The sequence below is a fragment of the Epinephelus lanceolatus genome, chromosome 15 (assembly GCF_041903045.1).
Source record: "Epinephelus lanceolatus isolate andai-2023 chromosome 15, ASM4190304v1, whole genome shotgun sequence".
Classification (NCBI taxonomy): Eukaryota; Metazoa; Chordata; class Actinopteri; order Perciformes; family Serranidae; genus Epinephelus; species Epinephelus lanceolatus.
In genome coordinates, this window is record NC_135748.1 from 18,490,292 (window position 1) to 18,504,891 (window position 14,600).

Here is a 14,600-nt window from a genome sequence, read left to right on the forward strand (position 1 = left end):
TCACACGTGCAGAGTGAAAAACACAAAATCACCACCCTTGTCTCTGCCATGCCCAGAAGGGCTTTTTTTAACATTCAGAGTACATCATCTTACTTTTTTATTGTTTTATGTTACAGTAAATATTTGGGCAAAACTATCCCTTGCCCCCTGATATTGGTGTTGATTCATGGTTGCTGTTTTTTGTTGGTCTTAATTTTAGTTATTGTAAAATCTTTAATTCCATTGAGTGACATTTTAAAAACAGTCTTAAATCCAACTGGCCATGCTCTGTAGGGACCCTGTACAAAGCATTAAATCTCCCACACCATGCTAAAGGTCACGTGTTTATGGTATTAACACTAGTGGCGAGTTTTTCTATAGGAGACTATGAGACGCCCTGCTGACTGCAAGTCAGCATTGCTCTCACTGCACTGGAATTCTCCATCCATGACCGGCTGCAGTTCATTCAGTAGTGTGAAGTGATGACTCTACTCTTAATCTGGGCTGCCCGGCAGGACTGCGAAGTGTGCGTCTGTGTGTGTATTTGCACCACATCGTCTGGGAGGCTGGGTGTGTGTACAAGCTGTTTACTGGTATGCTCTTTATATAGCCGCCGCATGTGTGCGTGTTTGTCTCTCGTCAACGCTCTCCTCCACTTGTTTGGAGCTGTTTGTATGCCACATGAGTGTGTTATTGACCGAGAGGGAGGGTAATCATCCAGATGTTGGCATATTGCTGTGTTTTTTTAGATATTTTTATCAACTTCTGAGTACTCCTGAGGTCCAGGGGGAGTCTGATCCGGGCAGGGGAACAAGCTGTGCTGATGTTTATGGTCTGGGTATCACAGAGCCTTTCCAGACAGTCACACTGGCTTCTTGTCTAGTGGAACAAATCCTTAAAAGGATCCTTTAAAGATCACATCAGCTGTATGTGAATTGCTGTAATGATCCTGCTTTTTTAAAACAGAAAAGCCATGAAATTACGATGCAACACTTCTCTGTATTTGTACTTGAGATGGCATGCCATTCACTGTAGCTGAACAGCTGTAGCAATCACTTAGTCAAACCAAATGTCATGTGAAAACATCACAGAGGACATAACAGGAACACAAGGAGCGAATTGTTTTCTACATGCATGCTCCCTCTACTGGTAAGAATTTGGAAGTGCCTGTATGACATTTGACTAAGCATTCAACAAATATTAATATGACCTTTTATATGTGACTCCATCTTTTATGTGTAACTCCATCTCTACTGTCTTTCCAGGATTACTTGGCTCACATTATTGATATGAGTAACCTTCCCATACGACCGGAGCAAGTGTGTGCCCTGTTTGGAAACATAGAGGACATCTATGAGTTCAACAGGTGAGTTGAATTCCCTCCGTGTTTATTGTTCAAGAGGTTTTTACCAGTATACAAATTACCTGCAGAGGTCTCGTCATGTCTAAAACAAATGGACCAGGTGATTGAAACCAGTAAAAGCACTGATTAAAGCAGTTTCACCGTTACAAATCAATGTTTCTTTTATGCTGTTTGGCACATCACAGGCAGGCAGCTAGCCCACCTACTTATGTGTGCTCACCTGATTTCTGATCCAGATGTTCAGGAAGTTTCTACCAATAGCCAAATTATCCACAGAAGTCTCCTCCTGACCTGGGAATTGTAAACCAGTAGAAACACAGAATAAGGCACTTTCACATTACAAATCAGTGTTTCTCTGAAGCTGTTTGGCATGTTGGAGACCATCCGAGGGCCCAGCACCTGCTAATCTGTGAACAGCATTTTTCTGTCATAATTTTATGTGTGCTCACTTTATCTCTCTGATAACTTAAGATCCAGACATGCAGGAGGTTTATACCAGGAGCAGAATTATCAGCAGAGATCACTTCCTCTCCAAAACAAACTGACACAGTGATTTAAACCAGTAATAACACTAAATAAAGCCGTTTCACGTTAAATAAAATCTGTGTTTTTCAAACACTCTTGTCACAGACGGGTTGCTAACGATGGTGGCCGACACGAAAACAATAATGGCCCTATCTAGAGCCAGTGTTTGATCTGTCCGTTGTGGGCTAGTGTAGAAACATGGCAGTGTTTCTACAGTAATGCAAACTATAATCTTTATCCAACTTTTTTATGAAGTATACTATAGTTACTAATGGCCACAACAGTTGAATATGCAGGGTAGTCTGGGAAAAATGAAACACTATTTGTATTCATGGTTGCCTGGCAAAGCTCAAAAGACTGTGATCAGACACAGGGAAATTACTCCATTTGTGTCCAGTCAACTTCCTTTAATTGAGGAATGTTTTCATATACTTTCATATGTCTGTAATATGATATTCAATTGTAAGAAAATGGAAGAATGTCAAGAATGCCTGCTGTTATTTCACTTACTGCTGATATGTCTTTCACTGACACAAAACAAATGTAATGAGAGACAAAGGAGTGAAACACCCTACACTAAACACACTTCTGCAGATATCAGAAAGCCAGGGAAATGGTGGTGCAGCTACATTTATGTCGGCAAGTACTTATTGCTGACCACATTGCCTGCCAAAACACACATTAACATTCCTGCCTCCCCTCACAGCGAGGAGCCTCCCCGGTAATGCCAAGGCTATTGTACAGCCCTGAACCACAAATGGGGATGATTTGATTCTTATTACTCTCTAATGAAAGTCTAACCAGCTGTACAGGACAGATTCTGACAAATTTTGGATCCCAACAGCCATGTGTTGACCTTTACTGAGAGATTAATCCTTTTGTCTCATCACATTGCACTGCGAGGCTGTGTTTTCCTTTAGGTTAGCAAAGAAGATGGTGATACTGTCTTTTATCACAGCATTTTTTAGGTACAGAAATGCCTGTGTCAGCCTGTGAGCAGGTGCTACATGTTTACTTAAGATTGCAACAGAGTTGTACCAATTTGCAGGAGGCTGCCAAAGGGAAACCAGTTTTTGTTACAACAGAGATTTTATTTCCTTCAGTGCCTCTTTGGGGAAGTAAAAAAAAATAAAATAAATATCCCGATTCCAGTTTATTCACCGTCCAGGGATCACATATTGGCAAGGACAAACCACTTACTATACTTACTGTACAGTACAGTATGTACAGTAGATGTCTTGATAACAGTTGGTTTCTTTGCTGTAACTCAAACCCTTGGTTGGCTTTGCCTTGCTTTGTGTGTCATTAAGTCACATTTGACATGAGCATGAATTGATTAACTGACAAACGTCCTGTCCTTTACTCAGGAATTTTAATTTCTTTGTAACAAGTAACCATCCTCCAACTTTAAATATTGACAAAGCAATCATGCGGTATGACCAAATATTGATACTGTTTCCGAAACAAATCTCAACGCAACGATTTTCTCATTGTAACATGTTGACACATTTGCTTCTTGTCGGTTTCAGTAAAGCCACATCGTCTTTGATCTAAGTTATGGAATGCTGTGTTAGGAATTGTGTGTCATATTTTCATGTCATGCAGAGTACTTGTGATGATTGATAATGTTGGGGTTTTTTTTTCAAGCAGTTGTTTTTTTCCACAGTGACCCTCCCTTTATGTATCCTCCCTCAGTCATGCGCGTTTTCTTGAGATGATGTCACACCGTGTAAAGCATTAAAATACCTCAAAGCTCTCAGGTTTTGGTTTCCCAAGCTCTGGATAAAGCTTGTTTTTGATGGGGCAGTGGGCATGGAGAATTCCACATCAAATGCATGTTCTCTCACGCTCAGTCTGAACATGCAACATGGTTCATGTTTATCGGTGGATGCTGCCATCTAGTGAAGATTTTTTATAACAAAGGTCAAATCTAACAGAAAAGGATTTACTTTGACACTCACTGTTGTTCCTTCCTTTGTGGTTCTCTTGCGTTTTATATTCTTTCCCAGGCAATAAAATTAGGTTAACAAGTGTATTAACACTTAACTCTCTGTCTGTTGTGTTCTGCATTTCAGTGAACTGCTGCAGTCCTTAGACATGTGCGAGAACGACCCTGTAGCCATTGCTCGATGCTTTGTACATAAGGTGAGAGGAACCGTCTTGCTCATGCAGATTTACTGTGATAAAACCCAAGAAAAAAAACAATAGTGATGTGTTTGTCTGGCTTTTGTCTCCCCAGAGTGAATACTTTGAAATATACACACAGTATTGCACCAACTACCCTAAGTAAGTAGCTAGAACATTTTCTTTTTGATCAGACTTTTGCTGTAGTGTTGTCTTTTACTGTTAATACAATGATCTGCTGTCCTCCAGCTCAGTGGCAGCACTGACCGACTGCATGAGGAGTAAAACCTTGGCTAAGTTCTTCAGGGACCGACAGGCTGCTCTGAAGCGCTCCCTACCTTTGGGCTCATATCTGCTAAAACCAGTCCAGAGGATCCTGAAGTATCACCTGCTGCTTCAGGTATAGTGTCCTCAATGGTCATTTTGTTTCAACACAATTTTTTTTCAAAATGTCAGCCTGAAGGTTTTCTTATTTATCAACTATTAATGAGTAGTTTTCAACTGTTGTAGTTTTTTATTGTGCCACAAGTTGCCTGTGACTGGTGAGCAGTTCAACCAAAGAGTGATTTTCTCTTATCTGGTTGTTTTTTAAGAAAGGCTGCAAACAACAGAAAAATCACAACAAGGCTAGCTTACTGTTAGAGTAACTGTTGTAATGTGTCCGTGATCTCTTTTAAAAGGAAATTGCAAAGCACTTTGACCAGGATGAGGAGGGCTATGAGGTCATCCAGGAGGCCATAGACACCATGACCGGAGTGGCCTGGTACATCAACGATATGAAGAGGAAACACGAACATGCTGTCAGAGTGCAGGTCAGATGGAATTACAATGCATGCATGCCAACATCCTCTTGAAATTTTGTATGTATCTCATTGTCACACAGTGCTTAGAGAGAGCATAAAATGTACTCAGCCAAAGTGTATTTGCAAAATCAGCAGCTGTCATACCCTGTCCTTTTTTCTTCCTCTCTTCATAGACTTTCTGTATTTCTCATGTTGTCCAGTGCTACTGCAAAGGCCAATTCATACTTTATGTGTAGGCATCCACCTATGTCCGTGAGGGTCTGCGCAGACCTCTATATGGATGTCCACACATAGCCCAAAATGTGTGACCACAGGGACTGTATGCTTAGCAAGCGTGTCAACTGAGCATGTTCCAGTTACAAAATATTTTCATCTCATTCACCATCCCTGGTGTTGTTCTTTTAAAGTAGTCACACATTGTATTTTCTATCTTTGCGTTTTCCTTGCTGTTCAGCCAAAAACAACAAACACGTGGTCATTATTTTCTTTCCTAATGCGCAAGCTTCGTGTTCTCCTTGGTTTTTATGGCGGTTGGCAAGAAAAGTTATGGTGCATTATTGCCACCAACTTGAATGAACTGCGGGAAATGCGCATGCATGAAACCCCAGACCAACGCATCCCGTAATTGTAGTATGAATGGAATTGCTTGCACGTCCACACGACTGGTACAAGTTTGCAGCTGTCCATTGATGTGGAATGTGGAAAGAATCTCAAAGCCTTACCTCTTTTTGCTTATGGGGGGTGTGGAGGGCCCAAAAATTTTTTTTCATCCTTTTATTCCACATATTTGCCTCCATCTCCTGATGAAGATGTATTTAAAAGGTCAAAATCTACAAGTGTTTCCAAGCAGATAGTGTCCAAAGCAAATCCATGAACCCTCACAATTTGGTATTGACCTTTACCCTTCTTCTTAGTTTAGTTGAGTGATTAAATGAGGGCTACAGCTTTTAAATCTTTTCCTTGGTTTAAATCATTGATTATGTGGCTGGTTCACCTTCCTTTTTTTCTTTCTATAAGTCTTTTATAAGGGTTACAAATGAAAGCTGACACACGGCTGGCATTTATTATCTTTCATGCTGAAGGCACATAGCTGAGAGTGTGTGTGGGGGGGGGGGGGTTGTGCTTTAATGTGCATCTGCAGGAGATACAGTCTCTTCTGATCAACTGGAAGGGTTCTGACCTGACTACGTATGGAGAGCTGGTCCTGGAGGGCACCTTTCATGTCCTGCGGGCGAAGAACACGCGTACGCTCTTCCTCTTTGAAAAGATGCTCCTCATAACCAAGAAAAGAGGGGAACACTATGTCTACAAGATCCACATTTCGGTACATTTTTTTATTATTTTTTTTTTATTCATTGATTTGTGATTTAACAGTTTTAAAAATGTAGGTTAGGAGAATGATACTGGCGTAAAACAGGAAGATCATATTTTCTGTTAAATTACACAAAAAGCAAATGTCACCAACTCAATTGGGTTAAGCCTCAGCTCCATCACTTTATTCATTGTGGTTGCAGTGCTCCACCCTAATGCTACTTGACAGTGCCAAGGATCCCCTTCTCTTCAGTGTCATCCATTTCAAGCATCCCAAGCAGCCCCATACAGTGCAGGTAACACCAGTGAACACTGTCAATTGTTTTCCTTCTGCTACACAGTTACAGAACACATAATATTGTATATAATCAACTGTGCAGCAGTATCACAAACCTCCTGCTGTGGTTATCTTGTTTTTGAATTGTTATTTAGATAACTGAATCTCCTAATATCACTTTTCTGTGTTAACAAAACTTTTTTCCTCAATACTTAAGAGCCAGTGGTTCACACTGTCTGTATGTCTCTGATGTGTGTGTGTGTGTGCGTGCGTGTGGTGTGTCTGTATTAACGCCAATGACTCTCTTCTAAATGACAAGTGCTTGTTGTTCTAGGCCAAGTCAGTCGAAGAGAAGCGTCTCTGGGCCCATCACATTAAGAGGCTCATCCTGGAGAACCACAACACCATCGTCCCGCAGAAGGTAAACAACACCGTCCCTCACTTGTGACATTCATTCTTCTCTCAACAACCGCCTCGCATTTAAACATGCCGTCTTTTTCTTTCAAGGCAAAAGAAGCCCTCCTGGATAATTCCAACTGTAAGTGTAACAAATAGAGTCACTTTTGTTATGCTAAGACTAATTTAACTGTTTCCATAGTGACCAAAGATGCTGCTCACAAAAGAGGAGGGTGGTTAATTTTCAGTGGAAAATGAGGAATGCGGTTGAATTTACCAGGAAGGTGTAGATGATAATCTATCTATGTGGAGAAAATTGTTCTTGTAATTGCTTCTCTGAGTGAGGTGACGTATCCCTCTGCTGCTCAGATCCAGGGAAGTACCACTATAGTCCCGAGAGGATGAAGAAAGCTGAGTCCTGCCAGGCTGACGACTTCCATTTTGGAGGGCGAAATGGGAGAAGGAGATCAGGTTAATAAAAAACCCTACTTCGTCTATCTATTTGTGCATATTTGTTATATATTAATATTTGTAATTCTCACTTACACTGTCATCTTTTTCAATTTTCTGTCTTTTTAGAGCCTGCGAAACAAATCATAAGGAGCACAAGAGGTTGGTACATTGTGGGGGGTTTGTTTAATACATGTTCAGTAAGATTTTGGGAGCCAAAAGGGCAGATTTATTAACAGTGGGTCCGTTTGATTCACACTCTGGGTGCTGCCCAGTGGCCCCACATCCCCCTACCTAGGTTACTGCCCACATCCCCATTGTACCTCTGCTTTGTTCTCCCTCAAAGACACCTGGAAAATGGATCAAAAGACACACACTCACTCCCACTCCCACTTCACCGACCTCACCTATAATGAAGTTAATTATATGCCACATTGGTGTAAGGCTTTATCATACACAAGCTCTTTTCAATAGTCAAATTTCGGCCTTCCCTTCAGATCCCATCTCGCTGCTCTCATCTATTCTACTGTAATTGGCCATTATGAAAGAGAAAACCTCTGTATTCTTGTCCTCAGTTCTCCTTTGCTCCTAGTCCGCATCAATTTTTCAAGCCAATGTAATGAAGAAGCAATTTTCATGTCAACCTTCCCATCTGAGTGAGGGAGTGGGTCATCACATCCTGGCTAATTGCATCATGTCCAGTTTGAGCCTCTGAGAGGAAGATGTTTCTAATTGGTATTTATCTAATCACAAGGCCTCCCTTAAGTCTGGGCCAGACTACCTACTGCCTCACTCAGTCTTTGCTCATGGAGGATGAGATTGTGTCCTGACCATGATTGTACAAGATGCATGTGGCACCCAGGTTGTTTTGTCATGTAATATTTTACTTGAATAGATGCTGTTTTTCAGAGTTATTGACATTCTCTTGTGTTTATCTCTCCTCCTTCTTTTTCTTTATCTTTGGCCTCTGTGCAGCTGTATTGAAGGTAAGTGCTGAAATATAAATGTAGTCTTTAATAAACCTTGATAAGCTTTTTCATTCTTTTGTAGGAAAGTAGTTTTGTAGGTCAACGTGCTTCGGTGAGATATGGTTTTGACTCAGCAGTTCAAACTTTTTATACTAATTGCAAATGGACTTAATGCAAAACGAAACCTTATCTCCACAGAACATACTCTGACTTTGCCCTGGAATACAAAAATCATATCTCACCACAAGCCAAAGCAGCTTTATGATCCATCCCGTTTACAGCCTTGCAATCACATCATGGCTCTAGCACTGGCCTTGCAATAACAAACCACATGTCTATGACTTCACGCTACAGCATGCAGACAGTGAGGGTGCACTGCTGGGGGAGAGGTGCTCCCTTCAGCCAGCCACTAGTGTCAGTACGCTGGCCTCCAGTCTAGGCGAGCCTCAGGCTGAGAGGCCGTGTGCGGAGGATCTGATTCCCAGAAGGGACTCTCTGGAGCAGCTAAGTCCTACTGACAGTGACCTGAAACTGGGCTCTTCACCCAGTCAGGGGGGGCTGGAGAAGGCAGAGGAGGCAAAGGAGCAAGAGGAGGAGGAGGAGGGGGAGAGTTACAAGGAAGATATACTGATGGGAGACGACCAGGTAGCCGACTTTGCCAGCTCAGTGCTGGCAGCCATCTCCTGCTGGCACTATAGAGCCAGGGCTTTGCTTTCTACTCACTTCACAACGGTGAGGGTTTCTGCCACCCACGGGTTTCCCATTTCCTGCTCCATTCCACCGGCTTACCAATACTCTCCGCCACTTTCTCCCACGCTGGGTCTCGCCCCTCTCCCTCTTTGTTTTGTCTTCATAAACAAAACCAGCTAACACCTGCTTCCATTTGCACTGTGCACGTTGAATGTCTCAGGTTGAATCATTGTGTTGAAGTGCATGGACTGAAGATCTCCCAAACTGCTAATTGCTAACTGTGAGCTCTGAAACATCAGGGTGATACTTTAAGGTCAAACATGCTGCATGTCTTTGCTTTTATTGATTTTGCTTTACAGTGGGAGGTCATCCCCATGTGCATGCACTGTCTTCTGATTGTATGTTTTCCTCATCCATGTACCTGCAGTGTGTCGTGTTTCATGATTGTGTGGTTTTTTTTTGGGGGGGGGGGCATGATTGATGTTGAAGCTTATGCTGTTGTAACCATGCCTGCATTTGCATTATAACCAGTGGCTTAATGCGCCCTATTAAATGTTGTTTGACTTCAAAGGTTAATGTTGCCATCTAATTAAATGATCATTATAATAGCAAAAGCATTTCTCTTTGATAATCATATTTCCTCTCTGAATATACAAAGTCTTTGTTAAGGTTAATTGTTATTTCAGTGTTGTTTCTGAATATGAATTAATACTTCTCATTTGAAGTTGAAGACTTTTATTATTACCATTTGTAGTGGATTTTTCAAAACTGACCTTCATCCCCCAAATGACCATTTTTGTTTCAATTACTCATCTGTGTAACATCAAATTTGTGAAGAAAACGTTCTTCTTTCCCACATGCCTCCACAGCAAGAATCCAAAATGGAGAAAATTATTGATGAATGGGAGTAAAGGTTGTCCATGTTTAACAACAGATAAACTATATCAAAACATTGTGCAGTATAATCCAAGTCTCATTTGTCATATGCTCAGTATTTCCCAAATACAGGACTAAAGTGAAACTTATCTTTGCTCCCTTCAAAGCCAGACTCCATTGACAAAAACAGTGATTTTACCTCACTGAACATGGGAGCTGTTGGTGTACCACTGCCTCAATCAGTAGTTTGTTTGTGTGATTGTGTGACTTTGGTGAATCTTAACTAATCATTTAAAACACCAAAGTCACTATGACTTCAATTCATCAAGAGTTTTTTTTGTTGTTGTTGTTTGGATTTTTCGTTCAGCGTGGGCATGTGAGAAAAACAACACTTTTATTTCATGTATCCAGCATAACTCAGAATGAGTAATTGATGTACAAATGGTCACTTGGGTGGTGAGGTATTCCTGTAAAACACAAAAACACAATCCTCTTTAACGGATTCTTAGTGTGCTCTCTAGGATGAATCAGAATATAAACCCAGTTTGAAGCCCTGTTTTGCTCTTTCAGGATGATCAGATCAGAGATTCGGCTGAACTGAAAACTACGTTGAGAGAGGAGGTGGAAGCTCACGGGCTAGACGAAAAAAATGAGGATATGGCCGTGAACGAAACTCTCGCCACACAGGTATTTAACAAAACACAGATTTATACATGCATCCATTCATTTTCTGCCATGTCTTTGAGGCCACGTGTGACATTTATTCGCTGTGTTAAAGAATGCCTGTCTCTACTCCATGCCCCTGGCATTGTTTAGTTTGTTGTTAAGCCTATTTTTTAACCATTGTATATTTTGAATGACACACTTTTAGTCTATTTGCTGTTGTCACATTACATAGTCTATGTGTGAATGAGAGCTGGATGATTCAGTGCTGCAGTACTGCATTAGCACAGCTTTTCTCTAAGGCCTATTTGAATCACGCCTGGAGCTGTATTAGTGCCTGAGGTTTATTTGTTGTCCTGGAAATTAGAATGCCACACACATACATACACACACACACACAGTGCTGTTCAGTCGTCAGCACTCCCATAGAGAAAGGTGACATTTCATTTTGGAGCACTTTTTACCTGATTCTCGTGGCAACTTTGTGAAACAGCTCCTGCATCTGAGCAGAGTGTGGCTTGTTACCTTTTCCTAACCTTATCTCCAGCACACAGCTTCAGGCTGCACTTTTTGCAAATTGCAGGCACTCCAAAAAGAGGCAGGCAACACTTGGAAACAAATTTAGATTAATGGCCAGCTAGGGTGACATCAGCACTATGCACACCGGGAGACCTGCAGACATCAGTGTGTGTGAAGCATTTAACTTGTTACGGGTAACAGAAATGGTCCAACACGGGGTCATTCGTAACCAAGCTGCAAAAACAATCACAGTGTCTCCTTAGTTTTCACCACAGTTTCATGTTGTACATAGAAATAGTTTTCTGTAATAAAGCTCAAGTGGGCATGCTTCATAAATCCTGCATGCTTTTGATTTAACTGTGAAGGTCCATTATGTTATTGGGAAATGGATCTTGCCATCATAATGTCTGTTTTAACTCATTAGACTCCACTTTGCAAACACTCCTATCATGTTTCAGGTCAATATGGAGGAGCTGCGCCCTCTTGACTGTGTCCCTCAAGCAAAGAAGAGCGATGAGCTGGAGGTGCACGACTCCCAACGCTCCGAGTCTCCTGTCTCCCCTTTGCAACAAGTAGCCGACACCCCAGAACCTCAGGATACCTCAAGAGAAACTGGAGAGGAAGAAGAAGGGGAGAGCGATTCCTCTGGTCTCCAAGTGGAGGAGACAAGTATAATAACTAACGGGGAGCTCTCAGAGGAGGACGAGGAGGTGCTTTCAGACAATAAAAGCATTCTACCTTCCTCCGTGTTGGACCAGGCAAGTGTGATAGCCGAGCGCTTCATCACCAACCTGTCCAGGCGGAGCAGCCTGGTTTCAGAGGACTTGGGGTCCCTCGCTTGCCCCTCACCTACAATAGATAATGATGTCTTTAAAAGCCCCTCAGCTTGCATGGACTTAGAGCAACAGACCCAAATGTTTGCCAGCTCTTCCCCAGAGCCACAGGTGACCTCAGAAGCTAATCTGTCAACGCCTGCACTTGATCCTGCACTGAATGCCTTCATTGAAGGGGAACGTATGTCCACTCTCTCTAAACAAGATCGCCTCCTCATCCGCAAGATCAGACGATACTATGAGCATGCTGAGCACCAAGATGCTAACTTTAGCATCAAGCGCAGGGAGAGTCTCTCCTACATCCCAGCAGGTCTGGTCCGGCACCTGAGCCGACAGCTTAACAGTGCTCCCCAGGAGCCGGCTGTCCCAGTGCACAGGAAAGGCCTCTCTCGGAACCGCCCCACTTCCTGGGCCGTGTTTGACCTTCCTGGTTTGGAAAAGAGTCGAAACACTGACACTCATCAAAAGACTGAACCACAGAGACCAGTGGAAGCCAAGGCTAGATCTCAGAGTGTCTCGGATGCATCGACCACAGAAGAAGAGTTCAGAACCTCATCAGACATGCAAAAGGTTTGGCAAGACATGGAGATGGAAGAGGAGGTGGAGGAGGGGGAGAGCCAGGAAGTTCAGCAGATTGCAGAAAAGACACTTAATGACTCAAAATTAGAAGCAACACAGGATATAAGCTCAGATACATCAGGTGTGAAAACCAGTAAGCAACCACATCTTGTTTCTGAAGAGTCTGAAATAAGCACGGCCTCAGATGGCTCCTCCATCTCATCTCCCACCCCAACCCTTCCAGCAGTGGAGGGGGGATCCTGTCAAGACTCTTCATCTCAAGACAAGAGCCACGTCAACCAAGGCCAACTACCCAAGATTATTAACTTCAGAACAAGTATGGACGAGGACCAGATCCTACAAGACATGGGAAAGATGAAAAATAAGGTGTTCCAGCTGGCACGTCAGTACAGTCAGCGCATCAAAAATAACAGACCAATAGTCTGGCAGAGGAACAGAGACAGAGCCAGTCAACAGGGCTTCAAGAATATGCCTGCTGTCCATGAGGAGAAGATGCCATTGAAGAAAAAGGGTAAATAGGATTCAAACGACTGCCATGTTGCTTTCTTTTGCAGTAACCTACCTCTTAAGTTCATGTATGGAGAAACCTGACCAGCATATTTTGTCTATTTTTTGTGTATGTGTGCAGGTAAACCCAACCTGAGGTTGCCACCGAGCACTTGTGATCAGAAGGTCATCTGCGAAGAGAGTTCTCCAAGCCCAGCTCAGATGCCCAGCTCTGGAGCCAGCTCCCAGAGCACGATTACCTGCCCGCAAAGCCCACCATCAGAGACTGAGACCTTCCACTGGCCTGATGTGCAGGAGCTGCGCACTAAATACACAGACACCCCCCACTCTTCAAAACTAACCCGTAGCTCCACGGTCCCAAACGGGATGCTGGAGTGCTCTACAAACAGATGCAATGGTTGCTCACACAAGTACAAAAGCTCCTCTGACCTTCACAGAGCTCTCACAGACTATCCGAGGACACGCACTGAAACTGCGCACAAGGAAAGGTGTCCTGCAGGAGAGGACTGGCCCCAGCCTCAGCTTCAGCCCCTGCTGTGCAGGTGGAGCTCTTTGGACCATATGCTTCCCCTCCATGAAGTACAGAACCTTCAGGAGCCTGTCAGGACCTCATACACAGCCAGTCAGGTGTCTCTAATAACGGACAAAGACAGGGACAGCATTCACCAGGAGGGCCCGGGCTGTGCCACGAAGCCTGCTGCCCTGGTTTCAGGGAAAATAACAGAGAGTAATCTAGTGAGAAGCTTACGGGAGAAGTTCCAGAGTTTAACCACAAGCTCATGAACATGTGAATTATGTACATTTTTATGATCAGGGACCATCATGTGGAAACTTAATCTGCCAGTTACCTGACGTCTCTTTTCCTGTTTTCCCCCAAAAGAATAAAACTCGTTGTCTGCAAGTTGTTTTCAGCACAGTGGACAGGACAGGACACGGTGATGATTTTGGCACCAGTGAAACATAAAGGGGTATTATTGATCATTAGTGAGTTCCACGAGGGGAATGCAATTTGTCTTTAAAAAGATGTCTTGCAATATTTGTACCTTGGGTATTTGTCTGCACTGTACAATACAAGTGTATGTAAAAAGGTGTATATAGTTCCTCGTATCAATTGAAGATTAGGTTCTACTTTATCATCATATGCATCTGTTTGGTTCCCTCCCACTGTTGGTGAGTCTTGCTATAACCACTATAGCACTTTACCATTTAACCACGTAAACTGTCAGCTGGAGTTTCAGGAGAAAGCAAAAAGAAGCTATTGAGGAGAGAGCTGTGCTGTCAGCAGAGTCTCTGCCCCTACACCAAAGAGGGTTTCCTGTTAACATTTGTTGACTTTTAATGCATGTGGTCACAGCAGTAATTTGCTTCCACGTTTACTGTAGCTGCTTCCAAACCTGTTTTCACATACTGTATCACTGGAGCTTTATTGTTATCGACAAGTTGTATATTTTCTTAAATATTATTTATGAAACTGTATATTTGGGAGAGATCGGCCTCATGTAAATACTGACCCGTAGCGACCCCTTTTTACTTTTCCATTGCAGAAAATATATTGTTTCATACTTGAAGCTTCCCGTATTTTCAATAAAAACAGAAATGGTAAGTGTCCTCACACTGTCATGCATCTCAAATACAGTACATCACATCTCATTATATCTATAACTTCCATCATCCACTGGTTAGATGGAACAAAGGCTGTTTTCAGATTTAGACTGAGACGGTCGCTCTGTCTCAGAT

At 42.7% G+C, this 14,600-nt stretch overlaps 1 protein-coding gene across 2 annotated transcripts in view; it reads left to right on the forward strand.

Annotated features, from left to right (window-relative positions):
• The window catches only part of LOC117266965 (pleckstrin homology domain-containing family G member 3), a 40,989-nt gene extending 26,518 nt beyond the window's left edge, over window positions 1–14,471 (forward strand). Inside the window, exons 4-19 of one of the 2 annotated variants that reach the window (XM_033642422.2) lie at window positions 1,245–1,345; window positions 3,943–4,012; window positions 4,107–4,153; window positions 4,241–4,391; window positions 4,672–4,803; window positions 5,936–6,118; window positions 6,309–6,401; window positions 6,717–6,803; window positions 6,890–6,920; window positions 7,148–7,249; window positions 7,358–7,390; window positions 8,204–8,214; window positions 8,551–8,928; window positions 10,333–10,449; window positions 11,403–12,867; window positions 12,985–14,471. In XM_033642422.2, coding sequence (XP_033498313.2) covers window positions 1,245–1,345; window positions 3,943–4,012; window positions 4,107–4,153; window positions 4,241–4,391; window positions 4,672–4,803; window positions 5,936–6,118; window positions 6,309–6,401; window positions 6,717–6,803; window positions 6,890–6,920; window positions 7,148–7,249; window positions 7,358–7,390; window positions 8,204–8,214; window positions 8,551–8,928; window positions 10,333–10,449; window positions 11,403–12,867; window positions 12,985–13,646 — 3,663 coding nt within the window. In that variant the 3' untranslated portion in view covers window positions 13,647–14,471. The remainder of the gene's footprint in view (window positions 1–1,244; window positions 1,346–3,942; window positions 4,013–4,106; window positions 4,154–4,240; window positions 4,392–4,671; window positions 4,804–5,935; window positions 6,119–6,308; window positions 6,402–6,716; window positions 6,804–6,889; window positions 6,921–7,147; window positions 7,250–7,357; window positions 7,391–8,203; window positions 8,215–8,550; window positions 8,929–10,332; window positions 10,450–11,402; window positions 12,868–12,984) is intronic. The other variant, XM_033642424.2, reaches the window with a different exon arrangement.
• Window positions 14,472–14,600: the final 129 nt, after the last annotated feature.